This window comes from Macadamia integrifolia, chromosome 7, assembly GCF_013358625.1.
Source record: "Macadamia integrifolia cultivar HAES 741 chromosome 7, SCU_Mint_v3, whole genome shotgun sequence".
Classification (NCBI taxonomy): Eukaryota; Viridiplantae; Streptophyta; class Magnoliopsida; order Proteales; family Proteaceae; genus Macadamia; species Macadamia integrifolia.
This window is the reverse complement of record NC_056563.1, coordinates 24,294,338-24,316,468: the sequence shown is the minus strand read 5'-3', so window position 1 is coordinate 24,316,468 and position 22,131 is coordinate 24,294,338. Positions and strand designations below refer to the sequence as shown.

General features: G+C 38.9%; 1 protein-coding gene and 1 pseudogene across 1 annotated transcript; both read left to right on the top strand.

The window, feature by feature from the left end:
• The first annotated feature begins 87 nt into the window (after positions 1–87).
• LOC122083580 (transcription factor bHLH121) lies at positions 88–3,391 on the top strand. Its single transcript, XM_042651438.1, has 3 exons — positions 88–1,778; positions 1,882–2,373; positions 2,705–3,391. Exons 1-3 carry the CDS (start codon positions 1,704–1,706, stop codon positions 2,855–2,857), a joined length of 720 nt encoding a protein of 239 aa, XP_042507372.1. The 5' UTR covers positions 88–1,703; the 3' UTR covers positions 2,858–3,391.
• Positions 3,392–4,018: 627 nt separating this feature from the next.
• LOC122084693 overlaps positions 4,019–22,131 on the top strand; it is a 21,503-nt pseudogene continuing 3,390 nt past the window's right edge.

Sequence of the window (22,131 nt, the reverse complement as noted above, 5' to 3'; positions counted from 1 at the left end):
GATCAATGTACTCCCATCAATCCTGCCAGTGAATTGGAGAATCTGTTTTTTTCCATTTGGATTTGATCATCACTGACCCTTAAACCATGCTTAGTAAGCATGATAATTCTTTCCGATTTCTATTGTACGGACTCACCATTGCCTTGATAGCTCGTGGCAGATCCAAGATCCCCCTTACTTTAAGAGGTGCAATTATATCTGATGTTCATGGGACGATATAAAACCTTCTTAATATTACTATTTCATTGTTCAATCTCTTTGATAGTTGGGGAGTCTCACTGATATGAAGTAGACGTTATTTCTGGAATGTATCTGCACCTTGCATTTCAGATTGAAAACTATGGTGCTAACTATTACCAGTAATGCGAATGCTACGTTTAAGAGTTTATCATCTGAAGGGGGGTTAATGGTCAAAAAGTGGGATTTTGGGTGTCTCATGTGTAGAAGGCTCTCTAGCTTCATTGTTTTCCTTGCATCTACATTAACGTTAGGGTGCTCACTTTGGTAATTGTGTTAAAAAGATTGGGTTGGTAGAATCATTCCATTACTTAGGAGTTGAATAACTGAGAATTGTGTTTTCATTCAGATCTTGGAAGGTGTTCCTGTGCCATGTAGTATTAGGGATGGTTAATGATGATAGCCTTTTGTGGATAGGGCCCAAAAGCTGTTTCTTATGGAAGAGATCTCTTTCCCTGTTAATTCAGACTCCTCAGTCTAAATTTCACTTGGGGATCCCCTATATCGTAATACTAGCTTTCCCCATTTGGGCAGCCAGATTTTGTGATCCTTTTTTTTTTTTTTTTGACTCTACTAAGTTAAGAACTTGGTGAGTGACCTCTGATGATAAAGGAAAGCCATGGTCAACTATAAATTAGATGTGAAGTTAGCTCTGCTTCATTGCTAGTTCCTAGGAAATGTCTGGTCCTGATTTTTCTGTTTCAATCTCTTCCTAACTGGTGCCTGTTTGGTGAAGTTCAAAAATATGTCTGATCAGTCACTTGCATTGGCTACTGGTTCTCTCTCTTAATTGGTGTCTATTTGTGGAAATTTAAGAGCCTGCTTAATCTGTTGCTCAGATGAATGATTGGTGCTCTACTACTGACAGATGAATACTTGGAAGAGGACCTGTTTGGTTTTCATGGACAGAATAATCAAACTTTTAGAGGCTCAATCATTTTGCTTTATTTAACTGTAGTGAAACCTTAGTTCATAGTAACCGTATGAAGGTTGAGTTTTATCTCTGGGTTTGATTATGATAATTTTAGTGTCAGCTTTGTGAACCTATCCAGTTCTTCCACAGTGGTTCAACCTTTTTATTGTCTATAAAGAGAGATTCCTTATGAAAAGGAAATGGTCATACATTCTGGGCATGTGAAGAGACTCGGTACCATCATTGTTCTTATGCACCTAAGCCGTAGCAGATGCAGGATATAGCATCTTGTTGACAGAATGGTGTTTACCCACTCTCTTGTGATTGTGGTTTTGTGTGCCCGTGTCATATGTGCCAATGTTATGGTCTTTGTGGTGATGTATCGTAACTTGTTCATCATTATGGGCTCTCCTATCAACCTCTGGCCACCTTCTCCCATGCTGATTACTTTCATCCTAGCTTGCTCTAAATCTAACAGGGCAGTGAAATTGAAATTGCAGACCCTGATAGGCCCAAGAACGATAAGGCAACAATCCTAACTGATACAATCCAAATGCTGAAGGATTTGACTGCCCAAGTCAATAAACTGAAAGCCGAGTATACAGCACTATCAGAAGAATCACGGGAGGTGATGTTTAAATCTTGGATAATACTAAATTTTGTAGGCCCATTTCATTGCACTCTTTTTTTTTTTAATTAATTAATTAATTTTTATTTATTATTATGGACAGTTAACACAGGAAAAAAATGAGCTGAGAGAAGAGAAGGCATCTATAAAGTCTGAGATTGACAACCTTAACGTTCAGTATCAGCAGAGACTTGGGGTTATGTTCCCTTGGGGCACCATGGATCCGTCAGTTGTCATGGCACCACCTTCATATTCATATCCAGTGCCAGTTCCTGTTCCTCCAGGGCCCATTCCCATGCACCCATCTATGCAGCTGTACCCGTTCTTTAGAAATCAAAGCCCCGGGGCCATCCCCAACCCCTGCTCAACTTATGTTCCATATTCATCGCCTGTTAATCCTCAAACTGAACATCCATCCACCCGATATGTTTCTCCCCAACAGCAGCCTAGCAGTAGGTCTCACGCTTCTAGCAAACATGACTCCAGAAGCAAGTCGCCGGATCATCAAAGGGGCAGCAATGTCGAAAGAAGTGATGCTTCTAATGATGTTGCGACAGATCTGGAGCTGAAGACACCTGGATCCACAGCAGACCAGGTGATTTTTCAGTTGAATTTATAGTGTTTAAAGAACTGTGCACTGGGTGATCATATATGGGTCAGACCATTTGTACTGCTGACTGAAAATGCCCATTTCCACAATATTTTTCAAGAAAATTCCAGGTGGTTGTCACGATAGGTGATTGGATTGTTTGGGCTTTCAAGTGCCAGGCCTGAACATTCCAATGCCCAGTTCCAGTCCATTTCTGTAGAAACATTTGTTTGTGGAAGGATGCAGCATTCTTGGACAGCTGCTGCGACTTGTAAAGACAGAATTGGAATTTACTGTGATTAATTTGTAGAACTCATTATATTTTATTGTTCTCCAGGAGATTTCATCCGGGGTAAGGAAAGGCAAGCAGTCGCAGAGGAAAGAAAACAGTGTTACAGTTGGGAGCTGTTCAAGCAGATGTTCTTCATCAAAAGGTGTGCAAGATAGCTCCTCCAATAGTGTGGGTAATGGACTGAAGGTAGATAACTAAAGAACCTTCAGGTTGCTTCAAGCTTCAGCGTGTTGACCACTGACTTGTCTGATGACAACATGCCCCCATGTAGCAAAATAGGAATCTTTATATCAACATGACTAGATGGTCTTCATCTGCCTTGTAACAGAATCAGATGGTTGCAGAAGACAAGGGCATGTCATTGATTATGATATAATTTAATTGTCAATTTTGATGTAAGAGTCCCCTAAGGGGGGACCTAACCCTCCTCAACAAGTGGTGCATACTTGAGCCATGTAAACTCAATGGTCTGAAAGATGCTTAGTAAGTGTGGAGGGTTCTGTTTCATACCAGAAAAGGTTGGGTGGGTGGATTCATTTTCTTATATCGTGAAATGAAGCCATGCCTCCATGGTTTTTCCATTTCTAGAGAAGCAAATCTTGTCATTGATCTTATAAATTCTCAGATTTAAGGGATGATTTAATTGTACTACAGATTGCAGGAATCTCAGAGATACATTAAAAATTATATACTTCTATTTGTAAACTATACTTAATGGCGGTTTTGATGTGCTGATTTTGATGTTAAAATGGTATTACGCTGGAGGTGTAATTGTTTGAGTATTAATATATGAATTTGAACTAGGAGGGAATAAAAAAGAATACTTAAGAAGCAAGCATTGGAAAGACTACCTTCATCTGTAGTGGCACTTACAGTCTCCTAAATTCTGAGTATTTGGAGTGCATCAAATTTCTATTTCTTTTCCAATCCAAATTGAAATCAACAGTGACCGCTTTTGTCACTGGTTAGGCGTTTTAAAACCTTTTTGCTGCCCTCCGATGTACGATCACACTTCTTGAGAGTTTGCGCTTAGGCATCTCAAGAGGTGGTGGAATGGTCATTCCACTACTCTTGTGTTTGGGTGAAAGTATATGGTCATTTTGTGCCGGCGGTGTCTTGTCAATATGGCCCTTTTGTTTGCCAAACCAGCATGGTTTTTTTTCCATTTTTATTAGGCAACGTGGCCATTGTATTCAGACTACAGAGGGATGAAATGACTGTCTCACCCCTAAAGAAAGGCAAAAATCCCATTCTTAATGATGTTTCCATGGTTTCATTGCTCCCATACTTAGTGCAAAAGGCACGTTGCTTTTTAAGGAAACTCTTGTAAATTTATTCTAAAACCGCAATTCTTGTATATCCGCGAGGCAAATTGAAGCTTACGAGAAAGCATCCGTCAAAGAAACATTTTCCTGTTTTTACAGTGGTGTGTCGACCGTTCCCTTTGTTGGGGACCTAGATTTGTTGAGGAGTTGAGGAGTTGAGGAGCGAGGGGTGAGGAGTGGTGTGTTGCGGTGACTGGTGAGTGGTTAAGTGAGACGTGAGAGTGAGGTTGCGATGGGCGTGGTGTCCACATCTCTGGTATCTCAACTGTCAGGCTCGAAGTCCGCGATGTCTTCTTCTTCTTCACCACCACAATTCAGTGGATTGCGTCGCTCCTCCCACAACTTGAAGTTGGACCAGTCTCATTCTCTCTCTTCCACTCTCTTCTTCTTTCAGCAGGTCCATTCTCACCTCCGGCTCTCCGCCGGCCGACCATCTTGCAGAGGTGTTGTTACAATGGGTGCTTCTGGAAAGGTAGACGTTAGGTTTCTTCTCTCGTCTTTCCTTTTTCGCTTTCAAGTTTGAATTTCTCAATAGAGATCGCCTCCTTCTCCATGACCATCGCCCACTCCCAGTGTTACGTTGCTATGTTTTTTCAAATTTCATAATTATTTTTATATTTAGTTGGTTTTTTGTTTAGTGATGTTCTCTGATTGCATTAGTGTCCTGTTTTGCCGAGCAAACTTTGCCAGTTCAATAGGCTGTGAGAGACGATTTCTGGCATAGAAGGCACGGCGCTAGTTCTTGGAGTAGTTTGCATCTTCTCTAGATCTGAAGACTCCCAAGATATTGGGTTAGAGATTAACTAAAAATGATATTTCATCCTCCTCTATGCTTACATGTTTGATATGGGTAGTGCATGTCGGTTAACTCACCAATAGATTTTGTTGGTGCCAGTAGAAAAAGTATAGAATATATAGGGGGATTCCACTTGAGTTGTCTTGAGAAAGGTGTCTTACATGATTTTTCCTTTCTACCTTGGGGTACCTGGCTTGATCTTGGACCGTTTAATTGCTTTAAATATGCCAAAATCTTAAGGTGAAGCAATAAGAGGAGATGGAACTTTTACTGGTGGACCTAGAAGAGAAATACCAATGTTATGGTAATTGGGGTTGGAATGTTAGATTATTAGGGTGACGAGAAATGGGTACTACCAATAGGAAAGCTCAGGACTTTCATTTGTGGCTCCAAGTTAGTGAAATGGAATTCTGAGTGGCTGGTAAATGAGAAAGTAAGCTGACAGAACCAGAGATTATTCATTGCACAACTGCAATGTTTCGGCGACCGTGGATTGCCAACTGAAACTGAGACATAACCCTGATAACTGTGAGCGCTTGTGCTGCTTTAATGCCTTGTTATGGTTTCAGGTTTGTCCTCAGCCTGATTGCTTTGGAATACACCAAAGGTATAGTGTTTCTGCAAGCCTAATTGGAGGGAACTAGCTACTGAAAGCAACTGGAAGTGGGACTGGATCACGGAACTAAAGCAGCAACATAAATAGAAATTAGCTTTTCAAAAGAAACATCAAACAACTTCGTGGTTCCAAAATTTCAGCAGTCTTAACATGAAGACTGGTACACAGAAGACCAAAAAAATTGTTTGAGAAACTTTTTCTCACCTCATGACTATGGTATTAACAACTCTCTTTCTTGGATTGTTATAAATCCACTGAAGTTTGGTCTAATTCTGTAGATTACAGTGATTATAACTCCAAAAAAGTCTTAAAACAATCAATGAATATAATTTATCTTCAGAAAGAGTTCTTAATTCTGAAGTCATAGGCATTAGACAATACCAATCATTTTTTATTTTTCAAAGTTATAATTTTTTTTAATTATTATTTTTTTTCTTGGTGGGAGGGGTACTGTATTTCCGTAATTGTCTTATTACAAATAAAAAATATAAAAAAATTCCCATAGTGGCAGTTTTCACCATCTTAGTTCAATCACAATGAGGAGGGAGAGTTTGAAGAGGATGTTGTGCAAAGAATTAGTGCTGGGTGGCAGAAGTAGAGAGCCACTTTAGAGTATCGTGCAATCAATGCATTCCTTTCAGTCAGGAGCTTACTTTATAAGGAGGTTATAATAGTATGATCTTTTTAAGGGACTTACAATTCTTTATGCTGCAAATTATTGAGGAAATAAATAATATTTGCCTTAATTCATCTAAAATTGACCATTAACATATACATTAATGGATTTATCATGATTCTTGAATAGTGAGGTGGTGCAAAGTAGAGGTGTTATGAGGATGAAAGAGGAAGACTGTAGTGACGAGTTGAAGCAGTGAGGAAAGAATTGAGTGCTTATGTGTTGACATAGATATGGCAATGTGTACCAATCCTACTCAGGATAGGGGGCTATGGTGTTTTGCAAACTGTGTCTGTAGTTGGAACTTGAGACAAGGCTTAGTGAGTTGACAAAAGAGATACATTCTATCACAATGAAGGGATTCCCACAGAAAATGCAGAATACAACCACCCCTCCCACAAGGCAGTCAAAATAATGGCAAGAGAGAGAAACGAAAAAACAGAATCCAACTCCTCCTTACAAAAACATGGAATTGTGACCTCCTAAATGGTCACATACAGCTTCCCAACCACCTGTGGGAAACTGATACGACCACCTCATAACTCTGGTTGAGAAAAAACCCATCCACCCCCTTATGAGATGACCCCTTCTCCAATTCTGCCCCCTACTCCAACACCTGTAACCTTTTGTGGTCGCAAGACTTGCAAATTCTTTTCCTGCATTGCAATTATAATAATTGCCTCCACTGTTATGGCCTCAGCTCTTTTGACCGCCTTCCACCATATTCTGTCCATTCAGAGCTTAGCCCATTTCTTGCCTTAATGACAGCTTTTAGGCTTTTAGCCTATGGTTTTGTTCACTGAAACTGTGTTCTACCTGATCATCCATGAATCGAGGCTTGGTTAGGGATCTCTGCTTCTAAATTGATTTATTTGATCCTGAATGTTAAGCAAACTAGCCAAACCTGAAGGAATTATTATTTAATTATTCTCTATGATACCTGTAAGTCCTCTGTTGGCAACTTGGCATACATGCTATGGACTTAATTCCACTCCAGACAGTAAAAAATTATTTCCTAATGTTATGTAAATATAAGAATTTCAAAACTAATTAAATTTTATCTCTATATAGATTGTTCTGTTTGTATTCTCAGTGTTTGATCCTTCTTTTTTCTTGTGGTTGCAGTTTTTCGTTGGTGGTAACTGGAAGTGTGTAAGTATCTGTTATGATCTATGTTATGTTCTTCTTCTTCTTTCTTTTTAATGTGGATTCATTTGTCATGTTTAATATCTGAATGATCAACTTTCCAAAGATTGTTTCTTTAGGTACTTATGCTAGTAGGAACATGTTGTTGTGGTGACACACATATACTTGCAGTAGAGTATTACCTAAGTAACAATTTACCTGATGCATGGAAGGAAGAGGCATTTGATTACTGCAGCATGGAAGACATGGGTTGGCCATTGGACCATGTGATAGAGGAGATCTCATCCATCACAATTTTGAATTTCTGCCCCCAATTTTCAGGGGAAGTGGCTTCAGAGTTAATCCAAAGTTTCATGAAATTGTAAAAGTGCCATTTTATTACAATAGAAGATTTGTTTATTTATTTTTTTTCGTTTGTCACTTTGCACCCATTTTTGAGCCACCTTACATTTTTTTTTTTTGGGGACCAAAACCGGATCAACAAGATGGGTGTGCACTTCTCTGTCACATGATTAAAGTAAGTTGGAGGAGAGCATCTCCATGAGTGTTTGGTCATCCTCATCTTACTTCTTCCTTTCCAAAAGCCCTGTAAACAATGATCATGAAGATTATGGTCTGATCCTGGCAGTCCATTATCTTTCAAACATCTCTGTCCTGGATCCTCACCCACAAGCATTTGCTTCACAAGGTTGGTTTCTGGCTAGCCCTTGGAATATTGTGCCGGGTGTGCAAATTTTGTTATCATGATTTTGTGTTTCAGGATGGTCAAATGGTCGGTCCATATTAGTCGCTTCATGAAATTTGATTTATGTATGTCACACTTATATACAGATGTAAATATTACTTCTGTGAACTTTGCTAAGATTTTGAGTGATTCTTGTTCTAATACTTTCTGGAACTGATATAATGTCATTTTATTTATTTTTCTCATCTTGGTTTGCAAAATCTTTTCCCCCTGATATGTTTCCTAATTTTGATAACCCCTTTTTTTTTTTGGGGGGGGGGATTGTAATGTCTCCTTTCATCCTCTCCACTGAATGGATTTTTAATTTTTCCATGCTTCTAGATCTTCACTTCACATTTTTTACACCTACTTTCTGGTTTACTCTAAGCTATCAGACAAGTATACTCCAGTTGTGTGATTTAGCCAGATCACTGTGTTACTCTGGTGGTATTTATAAATCAAAAGAAATAATTTCAGAGAAATGTTATTATTTGACACTTGTCTGTGATAATCATTGATATTAGATTTATATAATTTTGCTTGTACATCTGTCTATCTACATAAAATCTGTATATGTTGTATGCTTAAAAAAACTATTATTTTGGCTGTAGCAAATTGTGGGAAATAGTTGGTTCTTTTTCCCGTATATATATTTTCTGAGTTCTTATAATTGCTTCCATTTTTTCTCAGTCAAAGGTTGTTCTTTGGTTTCTTTTTGTTGTAATAATGGGTTTTATCCCATTCAACACTTTTCTAGCATGTTCTTATTTCTTAGATACCTGTTAATATGCTTATTGTTATTGTGTGTGTGTGTGTGTGTTTTTTTTTTCCTATAAAGAAGAAAGTCTCATAGTTTCTTTTCATTGAATGTTGCAGATGTTGTTGTAGCACCTCCATTTGTATACATTGATCAGGTAAAGAACTCATTAACGGATCGGATCGAGATATCTGCCCAGAATTCTTGGGTTGGTAAGGGTGGAGCCTTCTATAGTTTGTTTTTCCCCTCTTTATTTATTTTTTCTCTCACCCCCACCTCCTTTTTCTTATCCCGGTCAAGAATGCTAACTGCTTTGACAAGTTCACCAAGACATTCTTCTTGGTGTGCAACTAATCAGATAGATGCAAATTCAAGTTATAATGGGATTGTGTTCTGTAGTAATGCTGAATTGTTTTTTGTCAAAAGAGGATGAACCTCATATGCATGGATAATGCTGCTATACATGAGCTGACAAAGGCTTATCTTCATCACCATGCAAATCCATAGCAAATGAATATGTAATGATACTGTTAGAGACTATCGTGAGAGAGAAGGAGGAGTCTTGCAGGTTGCGCAGACTCCTCCCTTCCTCCTCTGTTAGTTCCCAAAATTAACTAGGAAGTTATGGGGAGTCCTAGTTAGACTAGGACTGCTGTTAGCAGTAATTAGTTCTCCTATCCTAATTAGGAGTATTAGAGTCCAGTTAGGATTAGTTGGACTAATTAGATTTACATTATGTTTTTATATTCCTAGTCATATTAGGACAGCTGTCCTATTCATATTGTAATAGTTTAGTAGTCTGTTTAATAAGAAGAAGAGATCAGTCCATATCATGCGATTGAGACTATCTTCTGCTAAATCTCTCTCTCTCTCTCTCGTTCTCTCTTTCCTTTCTTTTGTCTAAACTAACATGGTATCAGGGCTGGTCTGATCTTTAAACAAATAAACAGCAGTCCTATTTTCTGGTTTGTGTATGGACTGATTACTGAAATCAGTCGTATGTGTAAAGGAATTGACTCAAATCATTAAGAGTAATCTCTGGTTGGGGTTTCTTGGATTGAAGAATAGTTTTTTGGTTGATTTCTCTCTCCTGGAATTGAAATCAAGAACTGAAGGATCTTACGATCCAGCCGTCGGAATCAACTCATCTTTGGAGGTTTTACTCCCCACAAAAGGACCTACCTTTGATCAGAAGAAGAGCTCCATCCAAGCAGTTTCCAGCCAGCCGCAGGTCCTTCTTTTGGACCCTGTGCAGGTCTTCTCTCTCCTTCTCGGTTGGGTTGTTTTTGGTGGATTTTTGCCACTGTTTTAGGTACTGTTTTGGGTACTATTTTGGGTACTTTTTGCTGGATATTTCTTTGAGTTTTATTCTTCAATCTACTGTTGGTATATTGGGGTTTTTGAGATCTGAGTCAATTCCCTTTTGGTTGTTATCTTTATTGAAGATTGTCTGCTATTTTATTGATCTTGTGTGGTCTAACAAAGAAGGTTAGATCGATTGTCTGGTTGACTGTTCTTTGAGTTCTACTTTTGTGTGCTAATGGCTGACACAGAAGGGAAGAAAATTGTCATTGAGGTGATGTCCTCATCATCACATAAAATTACAGAAAAGAAACTTGTGGGAGCTAGGAATTTTTTCCAATGGAAGAAAATTGTGCAACTTGTTTTGACTGGTCGAGATTAGCAGGATCACCTGACAAAGGATAGTTTGTGCGTGTCTATCCTGTGCGATCCACGGTTTAGTCCCACATCGCCCCGTAACAAAGCCCCCTCAATGCTTATATGAAGCCCTATACCTTCCCCTGTCAAGCCGGTTTTGACAGGTGTGCTGGCGGATGAATTATGGTATCAGAGCCAGAGCCAGAGCCGGGTCCGGGGTGGAAGTTTGTGCATGTCTATCCTGTGCGATTCACGGTTTAGTCCCACATCGCCCCGTAACGAAGCCCCCTCAATGCTTATATGAAGCCCTATACCTTCCCCTGTCAAGCCGATTTTGACAGGTGTGCTGGCGGGTGAATTAAAGTCTGCTAATGATACTACGTGGGATACAATTGATGCACGTATTTTTGGACAACTACTGAACTCAATGGATAACTCCATCGTTGATGTTGTTACTCACATTGATACTGTGAAGGAGCTATGGGACTATCTGAATGTTCTGTATTCTGGACAGAACAACCTTTCTCGTATCTATGAACTGTCTGAGGAATTTTATTGGACTGATAGGAAGGGTTGGCCTCTAACTCAGTACTTTGCTGTATTTAAGAGGATGTATGAAGAACTAAATTCTCTACTCCCCCTAACTTCCTAGTTAATTTAGGGAACTAACAGAGGAGGAAGGGAGGAGTCTACTCCCTATTAGCAGTGATGTAAAGAAAATGCAGAACCAACGAGAGCAATTGGCAGTTATGGGATTTTTGGGATGTCTTGGAACAGAGTATGACTATTCGTTCTCAGATTCTTGGAGGTGACAAGGTGGCATCTCTTGTAGATACCTTTTCCCGAGTCTTACGGGTATCTCGAGAGAATTCTCAGGATTCCACTCTAGTAGAAAATTCCGCACTTGCAGCACAGGGTAATAATTGAGGAACTTCACATGGTACAGGTAATAGTGGTAATAAGGGACAATTTACGGGGAATTCCTCAGATAGTTCAGGAGCAACACATACATGTCATCATTGTGGTAAATTAGGACACATCCAACGATTTTGTAGGAAACTTCATGGCAAACCTCCTTAAAAGCAGTTTGCCAATTCTGCTATAGTTGATGAACCTTCTCAGCCTGGACACTTTGAGGGTAAGATGGTCAGAATGACCGATGAAGAATTTGCACTGTATAATCAGTTTTAGAATCAAGCACCCTTACCTTCCACTGCTACTCTAGTTCAGACAGGTAATTCCATTTCGTGTCTCTCCTCTTCTTCTTGCACTTGGATAATCGATTCAGGTGCATCGGATCACATGTTTGGTATTTCAGGCATATTTTCCTTTGTTAAGAAGTCCTCTGCTACTGTCACATTGGCTAATGACTCAATTGCCAAAGTCAATGGTTTTGACACTGTTTATCTTAATTCCTTCTTATCATTATCATCTGTTCTTTATTTTCTTGAGTTACCATTCAATCTATTGTCTATAAGGAAGTTTACCCAAGCTTACAATTGTTCTATAACCTTTTTCTCTGACTTATGTGTTTTTCAGGATCTTACGACGAAGAAGATGCTTGGTAGAGATTGTAGGGTTGGGGGACTGTACCTTTTTGAAGACAATGCACCTTCCGTAGCCTGTTTGGGTACTCTGACTCCTCATCAGGTTCACTGCTGGTTGGGCCATCCATCTTTACAAAGTCTACAGAAACTTGATACCAGTTTTAACTCCCTTTCTCGTTTAGAATGTGAGTCATGTCAGTTTGGAAAACTACATCGTGTTAGTTATTCCCCTCGGGTTAATAAACGGTTTGCGTCTCCTTTTTCTTTGGTTCATTCAGATGCATGGGGCCCGTGCCCTATTACATCCAAGTTAGGTTTTAAGTATTTTGTTACTTTTGTTGATGACAACTCTAGGACGACCTGACTTTATTTAATGAAAACTCGTTCTGAGTTATTTACCATCTTTTGTGATTTTGTTGCTGAAATACAAAATCAATTTTGCATGACTATCAAAATTCTACGAAGTGATAATGCAAAAGAGTACTTTTCTGGTCCATTTTCTGAGTTTATGGCTAAGTGTGGTATGATACGCCAATCTTCTTGTTCAGACACTCCTCAACAAAATGGAGTGGCTGAAAGAAAGAACCATCATTTGATGGAGGTTGCTGGGTAATGTAGACTAGGTTAGGGGTCTAACCAAGTCTCAACTGAAGGAACTTTTAATCCAAGAACAACCAATAATCACCTAAAGATAAGTAGTAAACAACAGCCAGAATAAAGGACTAAAACAGTGCCTTGTAAATCAGAATTCCCGACCCAGAAATTGGGGAATTATGAGATCAGCTAATATACCAGATGACAGGACTAACCAAAAGTAGTAATATGGTCCTAACAGTCCACATACAGTAATAAAACACCACAGGAACAGAAGAAACTCAAACAGATCAATCGATTTCAGAAATTCAGAAATATGAAACTGAATGATAATCAGGAAGTAAGGGCTTAAATCACCAACTTAAAGAGATTAAATTAATTAGGAACAAGGCCAGCAAACACTAAGCAATTTTCGGGACAAATCGAACCAAAATTCTGGACAGAAACTGAACTAATTAGAATCGGACAGAATAGGGAAAATTATCATAGCAATAAAACCCCGGGTCTGATTGACCCAAATTAGGATCGAACTACTCTCTCAACAAGGGGAACAATCGACCCAAACAGTGAAGCCATCAGGTGGCTGGAACTCCAACAACAGTAGAGGCTGATTGTATCTTTAGGTAGGAATTCTGGGCAGAAGTTGTGATATAAATACCTGATCTGTTGGGCAGTAGCAGAACCTTGAAAATAAAACTTGAAGAAGTAAAAAACACTTGTAGCAAATCCTCCCGGGCTTCCCACCGCAAGGAGTCGAATGGATCAAACATCACTCCCTTCCACTGTGATCAAACACACAACAGTCCCAGCAGAGACATAGCAGCAAACTTCTTTTTTTTATTCATAAATTGTGGCTCTACTAATGAGAGCTCTCCTTTATTTATAATAATGATAGGGGGGGTTTACAAAATGTTTACAAAATAGAAGCTAAGTTTAGTTTCCAAAATTGAAATAGGAAACTAAATAAAAAACAACTCCTCTAGTTTTCAATTCTGAAAATAGAAACTAGGAAAATACAATTACTGAAATTAGAAACTAACTAGTGACTGAAGTTAGAAGCTAATTAACCCCATCAAAGCCCAACTAAAAAGGAAACTAATGAAAAAGGTAAACTAACTAGTAATCCCGTACTCGGTCTTAGAGCCCCTCTTTTAGACCCATAAAAGTGGCCCAATACACTCCAAAGCACATGTACTGAAGGCCCAACACATATACAATCCAACCCTAGGCTTATTCCTAATAAAACAAGCCTAGTTTGGTGAAGAATCTGCATCACTAGGTCACTTGAAATGAAGGTATCCAAATATTTTTGGGCTGATGCTGTTCTCACTGCGTGTTATCTTATTAATCGTATGCCTTCCTCTGTTTTGTGTGGTGGTATTCCTCATTCCTTGTTATTTCCTTCTGACCCACTTTTTGTTCTTCCTCCTCGTGTTTTTGGTTGTGTTTGCTTTATTCATGATCATCGTCCAGGTTTGTCAAAATTGGATCCTCGAGCCATTAAGTGTCTCTTTTTGGGTTACTCTTGTACTCAAAAGGGATACCGCTGTTATTCCTCAGTTCTTCACAAATATTTTGTCATTGCTGATGTCTCCTTTTTTTAACCATGCCATATCCGAATGAGTCATTTGTTGTGTCTAAATTGGATGGTGATCTTCCCCTTTATGTTATCCATCACTCTAATCCGTAGGTTGCCACTGAGATAGAGGTACCACCACCACCACCTCCTCTACAGGTGTATACACACCGTGTTCGGGAAGTAGCAGCCCCCTCTCCCCCTGCGGCACCTACCTTATCATCTTCATCTACGGATCCTACTCCAGGTATTCCTCTTTCTGACCTAGACCTTCTTATTGCACAACGTAAGGGTGTTCGAAGCTGTACCCAACATCCTATTGCTAATTTTGTGTCTTATTTTGGTCTTTCGTCTACCTTTCATTCATGTCTTTCCACTATTTCTTGTCATCCTGTTCCTAAGGCTCTTGCAGAGGCATTATCTAGTCCCGGGTGGAAGATTGCTATGAAGGAGGAACTGCTTGCCTTAGAAGAAAACCAGATTTGGGATCTTGTATCGTTGCCCCCTGACAAGAAGGCTATGGGTTGTCGCTAGGTATATGCAGTTAAAGCAAACCCTGATGGATCTCTTGCTTGTTTGAAAGCTCGGCTGGTAGCAAAAGGGTATGCCCAGGTGTATGGCATTGATTACCTGGATACCTTCTCCAAAATCGCTTCTGTTCGTGTTTTGATTTCTCTTGCGGTTTCCTCTCATTGACAATTATTTCAGCTTGATGTGAAGAATGCTTTTCTTCATGGTGACTTTCATGAGGAAGTATGTATAGAGCAACCTCCGGGGTTTGTTGCTCAAGGGGAGTGTGGAAAGGTGTGCAAGCTCAAGAAGTCCTTGTATGGGCTGAAACAGTCTCCTCGCTCATGGTTTGGTAGGTTCACTGATGTGGTTTGTGCATTTGGACTGTCAAGATGTGACAGTGATCATTCTGTGTTCTATCAGAAGACTGATGAAAAAAAGATATTTCTGGTTGTATATGTTGATGACATTGTCATTACTGGAGATGATGTTGAAGGGATCCAAAGTTTGAATGCACATTTGCAGCAGCACTTTCAAACTAAAGACCTAGGATGATTAAAGTACTTCCTAGGAATTGAAGCTGCTCAGTCAAGAAAAAGAATTTCCTTGTCTCAGAGAAAGTACGTTTTTGACTTACTTTCAAAAACAGGTATGTTCGGATCCAAGCCTGTTGACAATCCAATAGATCCAAATGCGAAATATGCCTGAAGAAGGTGATGTGTTAGATGATCCTGAGAAATACAGGAGGTTGGTAGGAAAGCTGAATTATTTGACTGTGACTCGACCTAACATTGTCTTCCTTGTCAGTGTTGTGAGTCAGTTTCTTTCGTCTCCACGTACTTCACATTGGGATGCCGTTGTTCATATTTTAAATTACCTTAAGAAAGCTCCAAGACTTGGTGTGGTCTACTCAGATAATGGACATAGTTGTATTGAAGGTTTTTGTGATGCTGATTGGGCTGGTTCTCCTATTGATAGAAGGTCGACTAGAAGATACTATGCTTTTGTTGGTGGAAACCTTGTGTCTTAGAAGAGTAAGAAACAAACGGTTGTGGCGAGGTCTAGTGCTGAATCTGAGTATCGAGCCATGGCTCAAGTTACTTGTGAGTTGATATGGGTAAAGCAATTTCTGACAGAACTTGGCTTTGAATGTACTCACTCTATGCAGTTATGGTGTGACATCCAAGCCGCTATCCATATTGCTTCCAATCCTGTGTTCCATGAGAGGACAAAACATATTGAAGTTGATTGTCATTTTGTTCGTGAAAAGCTACAAGGAGTCATTTCTACAAGTCATGTTCGCATAGGAGAACAACTTGCAGATGTTTTTACTAAATCCTTGGAGGGTAGTAGAATGGACTATATTTGTAACAAGCTGGGCATGATTAACATCTATGCTCCAACTTGAGGGGGAGTGTTAGAGACTATCGTGAGAGAGAAGGAGGAGTCTTGCAGGTTGCACAGACTCCTCCCTTCCTCCTCTTTTAGTTCCCTAAATTAACTAGGAAGTTAGGGGGGGTCCTAGTTAGACTAGGACTGCTGTTAGCAGTAATTAGTTCTCCTATTCTAATTAGGAGTATTAGATTCCAACTAGGATTAGTTGGACTAATTAGATTTACATTATGTTTTTATATTCCTGGTCATATTAGGACAGCTGTCCTATTCATATTGTAATAGTTTAGTAGTCTATTTAATAAGAAGAAGAGATTAGTCCCTATCATGTGATTGAGACTGTCTTCCGCTAAATCTCTCTCTCTCTCTCTCTCTCTCTCTCTCTCTCTCTCTCTCTCTCTCTCTCTCTCTCGTTCTCTCTTTCCTTTATTTTGTCTAAACTAACAGATACAAATGGTTTTAGCTCTCATACAGCCTATTTATATGTTGGTATGGAAGCTTGATCCAATTTTATTCTGAACTTCTGAACATTTTAAAACCTGGACTGGAGGTTGACCTGTTCAATGGGGCTAATGTAGAAGTAGATTACAAAGTAACTACCCCCAATATATTACAACTCCAAACCCAAAACAAATAGAACTTTGAACTAGCTTGACAGAGTCAGAAGTAACAATAGGGAAACAAGGGAACTAAGACCAGAAATAACTCCCCAAAGATTCAAGAACAAAACAGTAGCCAAATCCCAATCAAGACTCAACCCTAAGAGAGAGAAACACCCTTGCGGCTAGGGTATGGGAGATTACCTGCGGCTGGGCCTGGAGGGCTCTGATGGGCTGCAACTTAGGTCGATGGGGTAGCCCTTGATGTGAGGAAGAAAACCTCAAAAGATGATCTGATTCTGCCGGCCGACCAGTAAGTTATGAAACTTCTTGATTTCAGACCTTGGAGAGAGAGAGAATAAAGAAGATTCTTCAAGAACTGTGGTTGGGCTGCTTGGGCAGCACTGAGAAGAGGATCGAGTGATCCTTGGATTGCTGTGAACACCCTCTGAAAAGGGTTTGTAAATCAGAGGTCAGATGTGGCAGGAAGAGGAGATCGATTTCTCTCCTAAATCCTTCACTGGTGCTGGTCGATTCTTGGTTTTGAAGGCCTTGACAGATCTGAATTCTTTCTTAGGATTCTTCAGTAACAGTAACCAGAAACAGAAAGTAAATATTGGAAAAAAAATAAGACAGACAAGATGAATGTGGGTTGAGGTGGCTATCTCGGTCCGGGCATCTAACCCACAGCTATCTCGGCTGTTTAGAAGCAATTAACTGCAATATTTGTTTATTTAATTCTCAGAAATCTGAGTACAAGAGCTCCTCTATAAATAGAGGGCAGAAGCTATGCTATTAGCAGTCACATTAGAACTAGGAGTTGTACTCCTACTAGGACTAACATTACAAACCTAGTTAGATTTGGTAACTAACTATGTACTTAACTAATAGCCACTAATGAGCTGATTACAATTAAATCGATGGGCCCCATGGGCCTTTTTTACTGACTAACAACTTAAACACTAAGTGAGTAAATTGATGGGCCCAATGGGCCTTTATTGATAACAAATAAACTAACCCATAAATACCACCTAAGTGGGCCTAAGTGGAGATCGACTAGCCCTACTTGGGCTGGGCTTTCCTCCTGCGATAGCTCAGTCCAAAGTGGGGATCTACATCAGGGGCAGGGCAGCAGTTTTGGTTGGATTGACAGTCTCTGCTGGTTTACCACATTAATATTGCTGTCCCTGGCGTAGTATTCTTAATCCTGGTTCAGTGTGTTATACCATGAGCTACTGAGCTGCTTTAGGGGTGTGATCTGGTTTTGACATAAATTCAGTTGCAGGATTTCATTGACTTTTCCAGGGGCCCAATTCTATCATCCAGTCGGGCTATCGGGCCTTGCCCTGGTTTTAAAACACAAAAGTGAAGACTGAGGCAGCTCTGGTTGAGTGGTTTCTTTAACCTATTATGGTTCCTCAACCGAGTGGCTTGACACACCAGCGATGACATATTTAGTTAGTAATGGGCATCTCCCGTTTGAATTTTGAATATTGTAAGCTACTGTTTTTAACTTGATAATTGTTAGGGTGCCCAAATGGGCATGTCCCAGCTGTGTTTGTGGTGCAACTAAATTGAGACTTGTTTTTGGATGTATATGAAAGGCATATAAGAAGATAAACTTTTGATGTATATGAAGAGACAAACAAGAGATAGACTATGGCTTTTAAAAACCTTGTTCTTTTGGTAACAATGTTTTGCAGTGTAGTTTTTCAACTAAGCCAACTTCCGAAGTTCTTGACATCCTTTTCGAGCTGAATGGCCCAAAACCTTCTTGCAAATATTTGAGCAATAGTCTCAGTTTTGCAGAAAACATCTAGCTTTCTTTTTCTATTTACATGACTATTTTGTCTTCCAAATGTGTTAAAAGGTATGAAAAAAGGAGGACAAATGAGAAGTAGAAATTGGATATATTTGGCACTCCAGAGCATTTTTTATGATAGAGTTCATCAAATTGGGTATATCGGAAGCTATGACTTGTTCAATTTTTCTTGCATCTGCAAAAATTTGAGCATGCCTGACTGTCATGTATATGTGAGATGGAATGCTTGTTGCTGTCTTATCCCTGTGCGTAACTTGTGAATGGATAACTGTCATTTAGATACACACATTGATTTTTGGACTTCCACAATTCTCGTTTTTTTTTCCCCCTCTTTTCTTTTAAATGTTTGAGCTCCATTTACCTGTGTTAGTCCTTTTGAATGTTTACGCCGGATCAGCACTGGGTAATGTCCCTTCTTGTGGTGCAAGGTGCAACTACATCGTGTTAAATACTATGTTTTCAAAAAATAGTTCACTTAGAATTTGTTGGTGATTCTTTGTCTCCTGTTTGTGTTCTGATTTCCAACAAAATCCTACAATTATGTACTCAGGCATGAATGAATCATTAAATTCTTATATCATCAAAGCATCCAATTCATTTTCCTATGTACTTTGTTGATTTTTTTTTGAAGTGATCCCACTTTTTCTTTGAATCTAACAGCTTCAGATTACTAAATGTGTCTCTTGCCTTTGTAGTGTGGAACAGCTGAAGGACATTGGCTGCAAGTGGGTAATTCTTGGTCATTCCAAGCGGAGACATGTTATTGGTGAAGATGATCAGGTATAAGGTTCAAACCTTCCTTGGAAGCAGCAAACACCCAGTCATTGTTTTATTCTGGAGTGAGTATATCTTTAACTTCACATTAGGATAAGAAACTGCAAGTTCAGAACTTGACTGATGCCCTGCCACATTCAGTTTATAGGGAACAAAGCTGCATATGCCTTGAGTCAGGATCTCAAGGTAATAGCTTGCATTGGAGAGAAATTTGAAGAACGAGAAGCTGGGAAAACTTTTAACGTCTGCTTCCAACAGATGAAGGCTTTTTCAGGTTGGCTTTTTTAGCTTCTCAACTTTCTTTTCTTTTCTTGACATAGACATTACTAATTTTGGATTTGTTCATTATATCCAGATATTGTCCCCAGTTGGGATGATGGAGTCATTGCATATGAGCCTGTATGGGCTATTGGGACTGGCAAAGTGGCTACTCCCCAGCAGGCTCAGGAAGTACATGTTGCTGTTCGTGATTGGTTAAGAAGAATGTCTCAGAAGAAGTTGCTTCTAAAACACATATCATCTATGGAGGTATTCCATTTTCAAATGCATGATATAAAGATATAAATGGTACATTTCCTGCAGTATGGTTATAAACTTATAATTAGTCTGTGCTTCTACCAGATACGATAAACTACATTCTACAATTTTTCTCATTAATTATCAGGGCTATGTATTCTTGGTGTTTGTTTGCAAGTTATAGGTATGGTATATGAAATCATATTGTACAATAAGAGCTAGTTTCAAATTTGCGTTCATCATTGTAAAAGCATAATTTTGGGAATTTTAGGTCCCTAGTTCATGTAACAAATTATGTTACATGTTACATGAAGACAAAAAGCCAGAAACTATATGTTGCACTTACCCCAAGGGAATGCATTAATTCATTAAATGAATCTAGTGAAACTATTTAATAACTCAGTTCGATTACAATCCATTCATTAATTGAACTTAATGAGCAATTATCTGCCAGGTTTGAAAAAACGGAATCGGCATCTAGATTGGTCCCAGCCGATTCTCATCCAAATTGGCTCCAGATTTGGGCTGTAGATCTGTAACCCTTGTGTCTGTACAAGGATTGGTCCGATTCAGGTCAGCTGGAATCAGGGGATTGGCCTCTGCCGATTTTGATCCTGGTCGGCCGATCTGATTTTTTAATCCCCATCCATCTACAACTGGATGTAAAATTAAGAGAGGAGAGGGGGGGGGGGTGGGAGGGGAGGACAAAACCCTGGGGAACTGCTTTGCCATGGTGAGATTCTTCTCAGAGCTGTTGACTCTCTTTTAGTATGGATTGGGGACAGCGGTTTGTTTAAATTCTAACTGGTAGACCAGACTGTTTTCTTCAACTTCAGTTATCTAATTTTAAAAGGCAGATGATGCAATTCTAAAAGAAAATTTTCATCGTTATTTAATGTCAGTGAGGTGGACAGCGTTTTAATTTTCTTTTGAGATGCCAATGCCAATCTCTAAACTACAAAAGCTCTGATTGATTTGTTAGTAATGGTTTGTACTCTTTCTATCTTGACAGTCACTTTACAGTGTCATTATGTTGCAGTACAAACATTACTGATCCTTGCAACCCCTTTTCTAATGATCAGTTTTTTATTGTTTCTAGTTAGCACATGCCTGAGTTGTACTGGATTGATAAGTGAGCTGATTCTTAGGTGCAATATAGAGCTTCTGGTTGTTGAAACTGAGATCTCAAGCCCTAAGGCTTGGTGAAAAGTTGTAACTATTGGATCAATATTTGTTGAAAAAATTGGGCCATCTATGCATCTGAATGCTTTTGGCTTCTTTAGTTATAGTTCAGTCAGCTTATTAAAATTTGATTGAACTACATTAAGGGAAAGGCTGTAAGTTTCCCCCAACTCTAAGTAGGAATCTTTGCTTTCTGATGTTTTGCGCCTAAATGTTTGTTCTTCTGTTGGTACTGATAGCTATCAATACACTTGCAATAAACTAATTTAATTTGGTTTAGGTGAATGCCCTAACTGCTGTGTTGCTTGATTACCTATGCTCTTTGTTTGAGATTTTGAATGTAACCGCAAGCGTACGGATCAGTGTAGCTACGGGTCGAACTCAGGGAGAGTAGCTACTTTATTTTTTTTTCTTTTAATAATGCGAAAGTGAACCTATTAATGGTTGTGATCTAATTCTAACTACCGTCCTAAACATATGTATCTAAAATAACGTCCTAACCATTCGTCATCTAAGAATTTAAGGATGCAAGCCACGCAATTAAAATTAAATAAATAAATAAGTGAAAATAAACAACCCACGCAATTAAAAAAAAACAATAAAGGAAAAAAAATGCTGAAATAAAAATAAAGTAAAAGAAAGGGAATAAAACTAGAGAGAGACTCACAAGTAGGTTTCTCTACTTAGCCCGAGGGATGCATCTTAATATGAGCTTCCCTACTTGACCAGAGAGTCACTCTTACAAGGGTTACTCTACTTGGCTTTAGGAAAAGGGAGACAATTAAAATAAAAACAATAAAATGATGGTTCTATGGCTAGGAGGGGCAAAGCCAACACATACACTAGCCATGAACCTTGGGGGAAAGGGATAGCAATAATGTAACGACTGAAATTAAAATCCTAAATTAAGACAGAAAGGATAATCAGAAGAGGGAATGAGAGAGGGGAGAGAAGACTACTGAAAGAGCCTACTTACTTGAACTTTAACCCTTGAACTGAAAACTTGATCGATTTGAGATACTACCAGTACTAAAAACCAGATCTAAAATAAATCAAATCTGAAATTTTTAGTATTAGAAAAAATAAATCTAAAGAAAAAAAATTGAACTTGAAAGACATGCTTCATAGCTTGTTCTTGTCACCTAGAACTAGAACTTGAAAATTACAACTTCAATTGCTTAAACAATAAAAATAAAAGACTGAATCAAAAACAAAAGTGTTTGCATTAATTGAATAAAAAGAACTTACAAAAGTGTTTAAA

Bases quoted from the DNA above. Each gene is read 5' to 3' on its own strand.
- LOC122083580 (XM_042651438.1), top strand. From the start codon at position 1,704: ATGCTGAAGGATTTGACTGCCCAAGTCAATAAACTGAAAGCCGAGTAT. The intron at 1,779-1,881 runs GTGATGTTTAAA...TATTATGGACAG, and splicing joins TATCAGAAGAATCACGGGAG to TTAACACAGGAAAAAAATGA. The intron at 2,374-2,704 runs GTGATTTTTCAG...ATTGTTCTCCAG, and splicing joins CTGGATCCACAGCAGACCAG to GAGATTTCATCCGGGGTAAG.